The sequence below is a fragment of the Sceloporus undulatus genome, chromosome 2, assembly GCF_019175285.1.
Source record: "Sceloporus undulatus isolate JIND9_A2432 ecotype Alabama chromosome 2, SceUnd_v1.1, whole genome shotgun sequence".
In the NCBI taxonomy this organism is placed as follows: domain Eukaryota; kingdom Metazoa; phylum Chordata; class Lepidosauria; order Squamata; family Phrynosomatidae; genus Sceloporus; species Sceloporus undulatus.
In genome coordinates, this window is record NC_056523.1 from 179,065,793 (window position 1) to 179,081,318 (window position 15,526).

Consider the following 15,526-nt stretch of genomic DNA (forward strand, 5'->3'; position numbering starts at 1 on the left):
CTGCTCTGTACTGAGTCTTCTGTTGAGGAGCCAGGTGTGTGCTTGCCTCACTTTTTGTAGTTCTCTTCTTCAGTTCTTGTGTGCTTTCAAGGAGGTGTCAATGGCTATTAGTCATAACAGTTCTTTGCCTCCTCTGACAGCAGAAATGGTATGCCTGTTTATTCCTGTTGCTTGGAAGCACAGACAAAAGGATGCTGTTGCCCCCATTTGCTTCCTGCGGTCGATTGACTTCCTCAGATGGGCCTTAGGCCACATCCAGAACAGAATCCTGGTGTAGTGCAACCTGCATGTTTAGTCAGCGGGTTGCATCACTCTAGCAGAACTGTAGTAGAGTAGGCAGTGGGAGCAAGAGAAAAAAGGCCACAGACACAGCTGGTGTAAAGGAGGTAGGGCTTTGAGGAAATGGGCTATGCACAGCTGGTAGGTTTGCTTGCTTCCTCTTGCCACCACTGGACCACTAATGTAGTAACTGACAGGATTCTAGCCTTTATGTTCTTGTCCCTTTTTACCCCTGAGCAACATTCATAGACTCTTTCACTTCTCACCTTTTAGAGAAATAGTCCATGGCTCACACTGAACGTGCTTGGACCCCTAACCACCCTCACCAGAGCCCTTGTACATACTATGAGGGGGGTGGACAGGTTTCATTGCTACTATTCACATATTGAAGCCCACACAATGGTGCATTTTTTGTTTTTTAAAGGCCTAGCAGTGTTAGTGTTGCATCCATGTATTGATGTTACAGTGTGCTTCTACTATATGGGTCCTGGAACCAAACCCCAGTGGATACCGGGGCCCACTCAATACCCAACAACCCTGATGGGGATAAAGCTGCCTAGTATATTTTTGCAGCACTGTCCCACCATCCATCAGTCTGAGAGAGACATCAGGAAAACTTCTAACTTCCAGGAGAAGTGATGCATAAGCCAATAAAAACACAGTAATGTGAATGTCTCCAAACACAAGAACCCTAAGACAAAACCCCTAAAACAATTTTGGAAACTGTGTGTACCTTTTATGCTCATTGTGATACTTCTGGCAGGAAACTTTGATTACCTTTAAGCAAATGCAGTTGTTACTTAGTGTAGATTGTTGTATGCTAAACTGTCATTTGTGCCAAGGAAACTCACTTTCTAAATATTTGCATTTTTCCATATTTTTCTATAACATAGCTTTAAAATTCATTTTTTAAAGCCTTTGAAGGTGATTAGTTGGAAATGGAGGGAGAGGAAGAAGGTGGTAAGATAACCAGTAGAATCCAAGACATGATTGTAACCTCAAACCGCCAAAAACTTTGTTTTGAACACACCCAATTTGAGCCTCCTCTGAACATTGTCCACAGTTTTCTAGCCATGTTTAAAGATTAGAAATTTGGTTTTAAAGAAAAGCCTTTCTTGAGCTATGCTGATGGGGTAGTCCTTCAGCTATGTAGGTTCTGGTGTGCTGGTCAAATCACCATGTTTCATTTCAGAAGTTGGGATGGAGTTGTAACTCAGTGGTAGAGCCAGGGTTTGGAAAGTTAATTTTTGGTTTACAACTCAAGGAATCCTCAGCCAGCATTGCCTCCGGCCAAACTGAGGGGTTAGGGGAGCTATAGTCCCCAAAAGTAACTTCGAAGCTCAAATACAGGCTAGGGTTCTGTTGATGGTGGTTTGAAGGAGGATTGGGAAAAGATCTCTGGCTGTAACCCTGTGAAGAGTTTAAACTAAACACTGTTAGTACCGTATGTAGATTGTATTTCTGCTTAAGACAGGCCCTACCATTAGACAGAGCAATACTGCCACTTAGGCAGCAGGCGGTGTGGGGTTGTGGAAAGGGTTAGCTGTGACAAACCTTTCCTGAGCTGTCTGTGTTGTGTGGCCTCCTCGCACTGCCTCGGCTTTCCTACTTGCCCTCGGGAATGGTGGAGGATGCCAGCTTTTGAGCAAGGCTCTTTGTGCCACTCTCTGTTGTTAATTTAGTAGAGTCTATTACCAATTTGTTTTATAAAAGACATGCAAACTATTTATCTAACCACTAGGAATCAACTCACTATTACTCCTAGGCATGTTATTTTTTCTCAACTGAATTTCTGGGATAAATGCATACTGAATGCATAAGCTAGTGGACTGGCATCTTAGTAAGAGTTTTTTAATCTCATATTTTTTTCCTTCCCATTTCCCTTTTAGTGCTGTGGGTGGAATGCATGCTTTTACGCCCTTGGTTTTTACTCAACAGCTGCTCATCAGCAGAGGCAAATGCGACCCTCTACAAAGTTTTGCAGGAATGTCTAGCTCTTTGTCTAGTATTTAAAATTCTTATCTTGGCATCAGTAATATGGTTCAGTAAAAATCGCAATAGGTACCCAGATAAATTATAATCAAAAAGTTAACTCTTGCCGGTACAGGTGAAAATAAGACAGAATACACATTATTTCCATATTGAAAGGTTTTATCTGTACATGCATCATTTTCAAATCGATTGTTATTTTTTGCTGGACATTTCATTATAGTACCAATGCACTAGGCTGGCAGATTCATTAGTTGCTTTTAGATGTTTAAGATTGACAGGGACATTGAGAATTGTCTGCATTAATGCAAGTGCAAGAGCCAGTTGCCAGTGGTTTAAGCATGGACTATGACCCTGGAGACCAGGATTTGAATCCATGCTCAGCCACAGAAACCCACTCAGTGGCCTTGGGCAAGTCACAATTTCTCAGCCTCATAGGAATAAACCCTCTGAACAAATATTTCCAAGAAAACCCCTTGATAGGGTCAGCTTAGGGTTGCCATAAATTGGAAACAACTTGAAGACAACCACCTCATATTAGGTCTTGACAGTCTCATGCCCTGGTTTTTACTCTGCATTAGTCATCAGAGTGGCTTGCTTCCCTTTTCACAGCCTTTCATTTAATACTAGTTTTCAGGGATTTCATTTCATTAGGCACAACCCCTGTGGATCTTGTAATGTTATATCACATATCCTGTTATTCTTTTACATACTGTACATACACACTGTCATGACTGAAATTGGTACCTTCTCAGGATTTCAGTTCTGAGGGACAGGGGTTCCTGTTTGTGCTTCCAGCACTGTGTCAGCTTCCAGCACTGTGTGATCAGATATACTTTTGAGGTCTTAGAGATCTCTATTCTATTTAATTTCTCTAGTATCTGAACAAATATTTAGAAAATTAGTATTTTTGCTGTTATACCAGCTTCATCTTCAAGCACTATAAGCTCCTTTGTGCTCCTTGCTGGCTCACCATCTGAAACCAGTCATTGGCTGTACTGACAGATTTTTAAAAAAGAATAGCTTCTGAGCATTGAGCCTAGGTTCAGACCCTGGCGATTTCAACACTGTATTCCTGCTCCAGGCAGACCCTGCCATTAGGTAGAGTGGGGTTGCCACTTCAAACAGCAAGCTGTCAATGTACTGTATGTGGGAAGATAGTAAAGGTGGCAAACCATTCCTCTGGTATAAAAGTGTACTATTTGTGATCCCCAATGAATACCAGGTGCTGTGAGCTATATTTTAGAGGAAGAGATTGCAAAACCACTGCTTGAGAATTCCTTGCCTAGCATGCTGTAGCTTTTTGAGTGTTGGATTATGACTCTGGAGATCAGGGTTTGAACCCACGCTCGGCTATGGAAACCTACTGGGTGACCTTGGGCATATCACACATGCTCAGCTCCAGAAAAACCTGTGACAGGTTCGCTTTAGGATTGCCATAAGTCAGAAACAACTTGAAGGCAAACAACAGCAAACAAAACCCTATGAAATTTATCACAAGCCAACAAGTGACCTGAAGGCAGGCACAGATGCTCTCACACATACACATTCCATCTGTTTTTGCATTTTCTGCTTTGAACTACTAAAAGAGTATTTTACCTATTTTAGTTAGCTAATAAGCTCAACATGCTAAAGAACACAATGTATTGTTTATAGTTAGACAAGTAAATTCAGGTGTTTAACTGGAAAAGAGGTCAGTGTTTTAGGTGCAGGAACTTCATGTATGAAATAGATCCAGTACAGAGAAATTATATCACAGACATGGGAGAGTCCCACAAGAGCAGCCTTGACTAGTGCCAGTTAAAAAGTCCAAGAAATGATGCAAAAAACCTGTATGAAGTTCATAATTTAGATACATGAGGCCAGAGCGAGCTGAAGATACAGATACAAGTGTAGAAATAGACCTTGCTCCTCTAGAGAAGCAAGCCACAAGCACCACTACAAGCAAACTGGTCATAATGGCTGGGTGAGCACAATGTTACTGGTACCAATAAAGGACAGACAAGTGAGAGTATAAAAAGATATGCTATATATAGAATGTATGGAATGGAACTATATATGGAAAGTATCTAATGAGTATGGTGTGCATTTAGTGTTAAGATTATGACTCTGGAGACCAGGGTTTGATTCCCAGCTCAGCCATGAAATCCACTGGGTGACCTTGGGTAAGTCACATGCTCTCAGCCTCAGGGGAAGGCATGGGCAAACCTCTGAATCAATCTTGCCAAGAAAGGTTTACCTTCAGGTCACCATACAGTTTAAAGGCACACAACAGACATGTCTAACAAGAATATATTGTACCTTCATGTGAGACATCAGCCTTTTATTACATTTGGATGAATAACCTACTTTCTGATTTAAAAAACCAACCAAATAAATATTATTGGTAAAACTCCAGTTAATAATGTTCCTGAATTTCAGTGCTCAAAAATACTTGAGAGGGGAGTTCCTTGTTGCAATGCCTATGCATATGCCAGCAGTCTTTAACTGGGCATGTTCAAGTGAACCTAAAGATACATCATAAGCCCCTCCAGACAGTTACAGATGGACACATTCAAGGCTGAGCCAGAGTCCTATTTGTTAACCAGTTGAGGAACTACACCAGTTTCAGGTGGTGAGCCAGCCAGATTATTTTGCCCTAAAAGAAAGTTGGTTGGAAGAAAGCAATTGCCTGTGATAGAGGAAAGAAGCAAATATTCGGTGAGCAATTTTGAGATTGCCTTACATCTTAAGAAAAAAGGTCGTGTAGCCATTTAAGCTTCATGTTCTTGGGGTTCTGCTTGTTTCCTGCTGGCTTGGCATGGGCCAGTCATTGTCATCATACTTGGTGGAATGGCCTCTTAGGTTTGCTACAGTATTTTGGCAGGCACAGTAAGATAACTTCTGGTAACTGGGTCTTCCATCCTAGTTTCAAAACAGGGCCAGACACAGTTGGCCTCAAGGTACATCAGCTGAACAGCTGAAAGAAGAGTTGTATCCAGCTTCTTTTAAATACATATTTTAATACTTGATACAAAACACACACCCCCAAAAATAAAACAAAGAAACAGTAACTTCAATCTAAGCTTCAAAATATTTTCATCTGTTAAATTAAAAGTCGCTCCCATAGAAAAGCTACAATTCACAATTGTGTAAATTTATTTTTTACAAAACAAAATTTAAGCTCAAAGAAGGAAAATAGTATTTTTCCCCATTCCTTTTTTCTTTATACAAAACAAAGGCCGAAGTTGGTTGGTTGGTTGAAGTGCACCGGGGTGGAGGTGGGGAAGGAGGGGGGACACAGCGCAACCTGTACAGTATCTACACAGTGCTTTTGCATAATGCATTAAAAGTTGCAACCAGACCAGGGGTGGGAGTTGGGGTGAGAGGGAAGAGTTGGATGTGGAGTATTTTGGTCATTCAGAGATGAAGATTGTAGTGTGTGTGTGTGTTGGGGGTGAGTGGAGGGAAGCAGATGAAGGGGACTTGCTCTGGCGAAGTGGGTCAATTGTATTTTGAGCACAAACTCCTTGTCTCCCTCAACTTTCTCCCCCTCATGTTATCACCTGAGTGTCTTCTGAGGATTTTTTTTTCCTTTTAAAGGGGAGAAAAACAAGGGGCCAAATGTAGCCAAGGCTATGGGGTTTTTTATGGGTTTGTAACGGGAAGGTCCACTTAAGGTCCTCACAGCCCCAGGGTCCAAACTAGAGCCAAGAAGGAGCGCAGGCCCAAATACCACCCAGGCTTTGTCACCACTAGGCTGCATTTGCTTCTCTTCTCTTGTTTCAGCAGTGTATCAATGGAGATGTTGGGCCTGCATTTGGGAGGGAGGGAGGGAGGGAGCTGCTGGGTAGTTGGTGGGAGTGAATCCTCCCTGAACAAATGTGGCTTGTTTTCCTTATTGCTTTATTTGTACTGGGACCAGGAGATTGTGTGTTCTGTTTTTGGCGAGGCAAAAAAAGAGATAGAATGAGAGAGAAAGAAAGAGAAAGACTGATTCTTGTATTAAAACCCTGAGCCGGTTCTCACCCGGGTGCCACAGTGCACACAGGTCTGAGGTAAGGTGGGAAGTGAAAGGGCAGCAGTGTCCCCTTGCTGGAGCACACAGCCCTTGCTACTCCTGCTGAGGTTTTGAGACCCAACCAGGGTGGGGTGGCCAATGTCACCAGGGGCAGGGAAGACAGGAATGCCGGGGTTGAGAAAGGCCCAAAATGCACTGTGACAAGAAACTCCCTTTCAGAGCATTGCCAAAAAAAAAAAAAGTATCTCTGAGAAGTGCTTACTGGGGTGTCCAGCTACAGCATCCCCTTTTATCCCCTCAGCCTCTTCCCTCCCATTCCCCAAAATGCTGTGACCAGAGCTGCACCTTGTGCTTTCAGAGGTCCCTTGTGGGAGAGATTCAGGACCCAGGCAACTGGTGAAGCTACAAACACATTCATGGCCAAGGCGCCAGAAGCCCACCATCATCAGCAACAACAGATCCTCGTGCTGGTACTTTCCTCCCCCTCTTGTCCCCAACATGGCATGCCCAGAGGCTGGGCACCACAGATGAAATCGGTGGTTGGGGGCAGGGAGAGACAGAAGGCTGGGATGTCCCCTAAGCAGTGTTGGCTTAGAAGCAGACAGTGGTGGAGGCCCCCTCAGCTCAGGTGGTGCTATGTGGGTAGTTTCCTTCTCCTGTTCTTCACTGGTCGGCCAGGACGTGGCCGCCGAGCAACAGCATAGTCAACCTAAAAGGTGGGGCAGGAGGAGAAAGAAAATTCAAGATTAAAAACTTGGCTAGTAAGGTGAGGAGTGTCCCATTCTTTCCCCATCCTTCCTCTTGTCAGGACTAGGAAGCAGCCTGTGGCCCTTAAATACTGTATGTGGTCTTCAATTCCTGACAGTCCCATTCAACACAGCCAATAGCAAGGGATGATGTGAGAAGGGACCAACAACCTTTAGAAGCCCACAGCTTTCTCCGCCTTAAGGACTCCTGCCATCATTTGTCTTGGTCAGTGGTATAGATAAGTGATTTGGTCTAAGTAGTGGGAGATCACAGTTTGGCTGGTGCTGTACTTGGTTCTCACATGTTGAATTGGTTTAATCCAGCTGTTACTGACCAATATGGACTGTTTCTAAAACCTCACTCATAAGGGAGTAAACAGACAGGTGCTGCATCTACATTAGGAGTGGGCAAATATGGCCTTCCAGATGTTTTAGAGTTCAGCTCCCATGATCCCTCACCCTTGGCTATGTTTGGCAAGGACTGTTTGGTACTAGAAACTTCTGAAGGAAGACAGTCCAACTCTGCTCTTAGTTGATGAAACTTAGAAACTAAGTTGCTGGAGTAGACGTAATTATGTACAAGGTGAAAAAAGCATGTTGGGGAGGGGAAGACAGAGAAATCAGTTCTTTGTATGGTGCCTTTCAGAATTAAACCCTCTCCCCACAATCACACTGAAACATGCTGGCCTTAAAAAAAAACAACCCCATAATGTAACACAGAAATCACAGTCCACATTAAAGCAGGGGAACATATCAAAGTAAATCTCTGTTTAAACAGGATCAGATCTTTGGCTTCTTTCCTGCCCTGAGTGTACAGTATTTTTTTGGGGGGGGGGGGGGGGAAGATGGAGCACAAGAGAGGTGGCTTTAGGCAGCTAAATAAGGAGAAGGGGCACAGCTCAACAAAAAAGCATTTGCTGTGCAGAAACAAGATGCCAGCCAAGTCTAGTCCCTGGACTGCATTGCTGATAGGACACTGGAAAATATCTTGCTTTTTTTAAAGTTAGGTAGCTGTTGCAGGAGTAAAGATCCTGGGGAATCACTGCTGGCCAAAGCAACAGACAGGACTAGGCTACAGGATGAGCTAACTTGAGCTATTTGCTGGCCATACTTGCCAAGGGAATTTAGAGTTGTACCACAAAAAAGTAACTTTTCCAGCTGTGCATATTATGCTCAGCTCTATCTGCTTCATCAGTCAGCACCTCTCCTGAATCTTGGCTAAGAGAGGCTTTCTTAGCATTCCCACCTCTCTTTGGGTAAACTGGAGAAAGGCTGAAGAACGGGAAGAAGAGAAGGACTCGCCTTTTCCTATCTCCTGCCAGCAATGAAGAAGGAGTGTGGTGGATTTGCAGGTTGTTTCTTTTTGCATGTAGTCAAAATGGCTATATTCGGGAAATAAAACTCCCTAATTGAGGGCATCTAACTGCACCACCTGCTGTGATTTCCTCCATCCGTATGCCAGAGATGTGTCGGTGTAACAGAAGGGCTTTGAAACCTGCAGAGCTGCAGTATCTCCCAGTCTGCCTTTCGGGGGTGGGGGTGCCTTCTCTCTTACAGCTCAAGGTAGGAGGTTTTCAAGGTTAGCTTTCTTCTTCCAAAGGCATACCTTTCTTTCTGTCCTTCAAGAGAAAAATCAGAAATTCCTCCAACTTTTCCCATTCTGAGTTGTGGAACTGTACCCTCAATCTGTGCAAAACATGTGAGCTGCCACTGAGTGGGCCTTCCCCCAAAATGAGGACCCAGATGCATGACATGTGCCTGTGGAACTCTGCACAGCTCTGAGGTTGCCAGGGGACTACAAAAGGCTATTCTTAGTTTTTTTTGTGGGTTTTTTGGGCTATGTGGCCATGTTCTAGAAGAGTTTATTCAAGATGCTTTGCCAGCATCTGTGACTGACATCTTTCAGAGAAGGCTGGCTATTCTGCTCCACCTCACAAATCCCTACATTTAAACTACAGTGGTACCCCGGGATACGAATGCGCCGCCTTACAAAATTTCCAGGTTACGAAAAAAATCCATTGAAAAAAACTGTTCCGGGTTACGAAGGTTATTTCGGGTTACGAAAAATTTTTGGTGCTTTTCGGCGCTTTTTCGCACGAAATCGCGGCTTTCGCTATTAGCGCCTATGGCTTTTTCAGCTTACGAAGATTTTCGGGTTACGAACGCGGCGGCGGAACGAATTAAATTCGTAACCCGGGGTACCACTGTAAACTGTTTCACAGAGTGGATGTGGGGACTCCCATTGTAAAAATTTCCAAAGGAGTAACCAGGAAAGAGTCTGAATGGTAACTTGAGGGGCCACAAGTTTTACTTGGCACGCATTTCTGAGGAACACAGACACAAAATAAAACTGACTAGTCTTTAAGAGGAGAGCCAGTGTAGCCTAGTGGTCTGAGCATTGGACTACGATTCTGAAGACTAGGGCTCAATTCCTGCTCAGCTGCAAAACCCACTGGGTGACCTTTGGCAAGTCACATGCTCTCAGACTCAGGAGAAGGCAATGGCAAACCTCCTCTGAACAAATCTTGCCAAAAATACTCATGGTATGTTTGCCTTAAGATTGCTTTAAGTTGTAAACGACTTGAAGGCACACAACACACAGATTCTTTAAGAAACCACATAACATAGTCTTTAAGAAGCCACATATTTTAACTGCTGTAAAGCTTTTATTTTGAAGCTGATGCATAATAAAATAAATAATTCTCTGCCTTGTTTGCAAAACTGTAGCAGCAGCAAAGTGTAAGCAGGAGGCTACATGGATTTGAGTGAGCTTTACGTAGCATATAGCTACACCATAAGAAAAGCTTTTCCAAACCTGGGAAAACCTAGGCCATTAGGTTGAGAAGACTGCCATAAGGCATGATGAAACAAGTTACTCAGCTGGCAGATTCTAGGTGCTATTATGGATGGAAAAGTAATACAGAAGACAGATTTCACCAATGGCAAAATCCAGTGGGTAAATTTGCACAAGCTCCACTTCCTCTGCTAGAAGATTGTGGCTAATTATTACAAAAAGTTCCTTTTTGATTTTCTGCCTGACTCACCCACATGCACAAGGGAAGGCACAGTTAAGTGAAAACACATCCAGCCAAGGGTGTGCCAATTGTATTGTCTGTGATTGTGCTTCTGACATCAATATAAACATCTGTGAAAGCCTAGGGAATCCCTTTAGGGAATGTATAGAGAGCCTCCCCTGCCCCATGAAAGCAGATTTCCCACTGGAGGAGTCTTATGGGGATGCATGTGACTGGTGGTTCACTTTGTAGCCATACACAGCACACATATGCATACATCCCACCACCACCACCACAGCTCCATCAATATTATGCTCTGGGTTGATGAAAGCAGCAATCCAAACATCAGTATCAACACCTAGAAAGAGGTAGGGAAATTGGAGAGAGAGAAGGAAGCCTTGAAATCAGAGCTAGTCAGTCCTCTAGGCAGTTTGTCTTCCCAGGGGAAGAATTAACTCTTTCTTTCTACTGCTATGAATGCCCTCCACCCCTAACATACACACCAGAAACTAGACTCTTAAAAAGGATTACTGGCACCAATCTTAGCAGCTCTGGGGAAAGAGAGAGATTGAAGAGTAAAGCCCTTGGGCTGGATGGGAAGGATGTAATGGAAAAGACATAGCTATCTTCAAGGACCCTGTGCTAGGTGCCCTCACTCTGGGAAATAAAAACTGCCACAAGAAATATTGTTTATAAGGCAGGTTCTACCCTTCTCTGGGGCCAAAAGCACAGGCAAGATGCTCTCAGATGATGATGATGATTATTTATATATGGTGTTGAATGGCTATTAGATTTTTTGACAATAGAGGGGAAAGACCTTTTCCTATGCCTCCCTTAAAGCAAGCCTTCAGTACTCCAACTATCCCTCAGTATGCTAGCTGCACAGCTGAAATGAAGTCTCTCGCTTCAGTCCAGGACTTCTGTTCTACTAGAGGAATAGGTCACTTCATGGAAGGCCTTCTTAGCTGCTCTGCCCCCTCCCGCAGCAAAACCACTCCATACTACATTCAATAGGACCCATACAACCTCTGTAGCATTTTCAGGAGGCTGGCAAAACTGCTATAGGAACAAGCAAAACTTTTGTACTACAACTTCCAGAATTCCTTAACCAGCATGAATACTGAGGAAGCCTGATTCTACCAGCATGAATAATTTTCAGGCTCATCTTGAGCAGATTGGACAGGAGTATTTAAGAGATGACGATATAAAGAGTTGTGCCACTAGAGGCAGCTTTTCTATGTGGCATCTTGCCTCAGCAGAATCTATATTTCCCCTCTGCACACTCCTGCCATTCTGAAAATACACATTGTTTAAATGAAAAGTGAGTTTTGAGACAATCTAATGAATGTAATGGGAACCAGAAGCAATTCCCTTCAGCTTGGAAAACTATCAGATTAATACAGTGTACTACTCTAGTCTTCAATAGTAAGGGCATTCAACAGGAATTACTGGCTAGAAATGTAACTCAGAGCAAGGAAACAGCAGGCATGATACCAGTGGGAAGACATGGGCCTACTCCAACCAAAAACAGGCCACTATCCTTGTTCAGACCTGATGTATAGCCATGGTGGTGGGCTAACCAAATTGGTTTCTCTGCTACCCTCGTTTCCATTTAGTGCCAACTAGTGATGCTTTTTTGTGCAGCAAATAGTTTATTACATTCTGGGACCCTGAAAATGGCCACACAAACTTGCCTGAAAAGCATGTTGCAGACAAAACAGTCTTCATCTGCTCTAATTCTTTCCAGAATCCTTCCTCGGCCTCTATTTTATCAGATGACAGTATTTTTAAATCACAGATGTGGATAATGGGATAATAGGATACGAAACTTGTTGTTGTTGTGCACTTTCGAGTCATTTCCAACTTATGGCAACCATAAGGGGAAACTATCACAGTTTTCTTGGCAAGATTTATTCAAAGGTGTTTTTGGTTTCACCTCCTCTGAGGCTGAGGGAGCGAAATTTGCCCAAGGCTACTCAGTGGGTTTCCATGGCTGAGCAGGGATTCAAACTCTGGTCTCCAGAGTCATAGTCCAATGTTCAAGCCACTATACCACATTTGCTTGTATTCTTAACCACATGTGAATAAAAGAAGTGTGGCCTAGTGCTCAGAAAAGTTCATTATTTGTACTAGAATTCCCAGTAAAAAACAATACTTTCTACATAGCAGACACTTTATCCACTGTTTGTGTATTGGGGGGGGGGGGCAGCATTTATGTGTGTGGTTTTAGTGACAAGAAGATGTGGCCTGCACCTTCTGGAAGGAGGTGGTATTGAGTAAGGTCATACTTACCACCGGGCTGGGTCCTGGATCAGCACTGGCACCCCGGATCCGTGTAGCTTCAGGTCGAGAACTGGACCAGGCCCCACTACAAAAAACAATGATAAATTAATGGAAAGAGGACAGGAGCTAATTTATTGATGGGCTCAACCCTGTCTTTGCCACACAACCTCTAAGTTCTGTCAGATATACTACACAAGTCTCATTCCTTCTGGTCACCTGGTGCTCACCTGCTTTTCCTCCTCCGACCACGCCGGGCTGGTCGCCTTCCAGGAGGGCCCTGCAGAAAGGATGGTTAAATTGTGAGTATCTCCTCTTCCTCATAACAGAGCCAGCTGATCAGAGGTCCTTGATACATAAAAAATAGGGCAACACTAAACATTTTTGGTCCCTGCTGGTTCCTGTATGTATTAGGAATATAGTAAGATGCCTTATACTAGCTCAGACTACTGATCCATCTAATCCAGTATTATCAACTCTGGCATCAGAGACTCTGCAAGGTTTCAGATGGAATTATTTCCTAGCCCTACCTGGAGAGTCCTGGAATTAATCCCTGGAGGTCTCCACACATGTAATAATCACGCCTGACCCTGCTCAGCTTCTGAAAGCAAAGAAGTTCAGATGTGTTCAGCGTAGCATGGTGCCAAAATGTTGTTGTTGTGGTTGTTAATGTGATTTTTTGGGGGAACAAGCATTTTAAACAGTTATCCCAGGATCTGTCCTAGCTGTCTTAAGAGTTCCGTTCACTTCATTTTAGGTTCTCTAAAGTAGGGACATGGCAGAAAGAAAATGAAGCAAAGTATTACAGAACTCTGTGGCTCTTTGTCCATGCAGAAAGCAATACAAGTAGGGAAATAAAGGAAGAAGGGCACAACACAGATTAGTGGCCAGTTTCCAGTGGACTGTTTACTAGTTACTCTCCCTGGGAATCTTGCAAAAAATGCTAAATAAATTATGCCAACAAGCAGTTAAAATATCAATCACACGTTGTAAAATGGGAAATACATTATCAGTTTGGCCTTGAAGAAGCCATGATAACCATTACGCACTGCTATAAACCAGTTTTGAACAGATCATTGGAGGAAAGGTGGGATACTAATGTAGTTCCTCCATAATAAATAATTTCCCACCCATGTCAGAGCACTCCTTCCCTTTTCTGGCAGTCAACGTACCTTTATCTCCTGAACAGCAAATGGACTCGCTTGACTTTCAGTACTGCTTGCCACCATCTCACCATTGCAGCGCCAGGCAGGGTGGGATGGGTGGCTGGTGCCCAGCTCAGGTAATTGTCCATTGAAGTGCCGCCTGCCTCTTCCCCGCCCACCCCCACGACGTCCAGATTTGCCACCTCGGCCTGGCCCCCGGGGGAGGCTGCTGCCAGAGTCCCCATTTAGCTCTTCGGTGCCACGGCGGGGGCGCTTGAAGGGGGAGTGAGAGCTGCTGTCCTCCTGCTGTCCTTGCCTGGGGGGCTCCAGGGCATTGGGGGGCTCTAAGGCACTTGGGGAGGCAGTGTCCATGCAAGGGGGCAACACAGCACTGTGGCTTGGCTCAGTCTCCAGCACAGGTGCCAGGGTGGACAAGGCTGGGCCTTGAGCTTCACTGGGCAGCACTGGCTTCTCTGGGGTACCAAAACCAGGGCTCAGCTGCAAAACAGAAAGAGGTGTAAAAGAATGAGAATCCATCAGCTTAAGCATCATTCAGTAGAACAGGAAAAACTTAAAAGAATGTGCAAACTGTGGAGAATTCAGTGGTGAACCAATGAGAATATCAATATATTGAGTTAAGGTTAGTATAAGGCAGTATATATAAGGCCCTCTTTAAAAAGATTTACATTCTGCTACTGTTGCTACACTAACACAGGCGATGGTTTCATTTGATTCTCACTGGTCATGATATGACATTGATTAAGCTGGATATTTTTTTTAAAAAAAATAATGAATGTTGTATCCTTATGGTTTTATTATGTCATTATGGAATTGTTTCAAAAGGAAATGGCTAATAGTGACACACTGCTTTTCATCATGCTTTCTTTGTGAACTTCTTTGACCCTGATGCGTGCAGAAAAGCAGAATACAATGGATCTCTGTGTGTGTGCATGCTTATGCGCTGCCCACCCCTGCAAGCTTGATAAGTTTCCGATTCCCTGCTTACTTGCAAGCTCTGGAGGAGGCAGGCCATGGGATTGGAGCCTGTTAGCAGGGGCAGCTGCCCTTGGAAAAGGTGGAGTCCAAGAGCCCCTTGCAGGTTGGGCGGCAGAAGTGGCTGCTGGGCTTGGAGCAGGGGGTTTCCAATGAGGGAGGGGCCTGAGGCTGGGTTCAATGCAGACAAGTCACCTGGACAAGGGAGAAAGCAAGGATGTTATGGCTCTGTGTCTGGTAAATAGACAGAGCCATCACCAGAAGCATTCCAGGGCAGGTGCACAAACACACCAAAGTGACAGTGAAAGAGATGACCTACACACAAGCACACATACTCTCACTACATACACCATCCTGAATGTGCAGATCACAGATGGGGTTCCCCATCAAACTTGGAGGCTGCCTTCTCCTATGTCCCATCAGCTGTCAAGGATAAAAGGTTATTTGATGTTGTTTGTACTGTAAATATCCCTAAGCTACTCTGGAAAAAGGAACACCATTGCGTGGAACTGAGTTCACCTGGAAATGCTTGCTCATTTCCAGTGTAAAAGGAGAGTGGGAGTGTGCCTCACCCTCCAACTCTTGTGTATTTAGAGAAAGAGTACTATTGTACGTACCTATAATCACTTGGAAGAATTTAGGCATGTACAGTTGTATGCATAGGACTCCTTTACACAAGGTGAAAAAGACGAGGAAGGAATGGGCCACAGGCTGTTCATTGAAGCCAACAAAGACACTAAACTTTGAGAATACAATAACTGACAAGGTGAAAACAAAACAAGCAGCATCCTTCAATCAAAAGGAAGGCAGCAAATAAACAGAAGTGGTTTTGTCTTTTCTTCCATCCTGATCAGCTTCACTGGCTGAACTGGAACCTTCTTGTATTGGTTTGTATTAGTGTTTGATGCCCTTCCTTCATAAATTTCGGATAGTTTGGGGGAACATCTTTTAGTGCATGGCCATGTTGAATGCTAAGTGAATACATTGCACCCAGAGTGAATGTCATTCTCTCCCAAGAAGGATCCCTAGTAATTATCTATTATGGTGAAAGTGAGTACTGTACAAAGATTCAGAACTTGG

At 43.9% G+C, this 15,526-nt stretch overlaps 1 protein-coding gene across 1 annotated transcript in view; it reads right to left on the minus strand.

Moving 5' to 3' along the window:
- Positions 1-5,250: 5,250 nt before the first annotated feature.
- MBD6 (methyl-CpG binding domain protein 6) overlaps positions 5,251-15,526 on the minus strand; it is a 38,415-nt gene continuing 28,139 nt past the window's right edge. The window contains exons 8-13 of the mRNA XM_042447613.1: positions 15,064-15,187; positions 14,460-14,641; positions 13,481-13,951; positions 12,539-12,588; positions 12,321-12,396; positions 5,251-6,977 (exon numbers count right to left, since the gene is read on the minus strand). Coding sequence (XP_042303547.1) covers positions 6,903-6,977; positions 12,321-12,396; positions 12,539-12,588; positions 13,481-13,951; positions 14,460-14,641; positions 15,064-15,187 — 978 coding nt within the window. The 3' untranslated portion in view covers positions 5,251-6,902. The remainder of the gene's footprint in view (positions 6,978-12,320; positions 12,397-12,538; positions 12,589-13,480; positions 13,952-14,459; positions 14,642-15,063; positions 15,188-15,526) is intronic.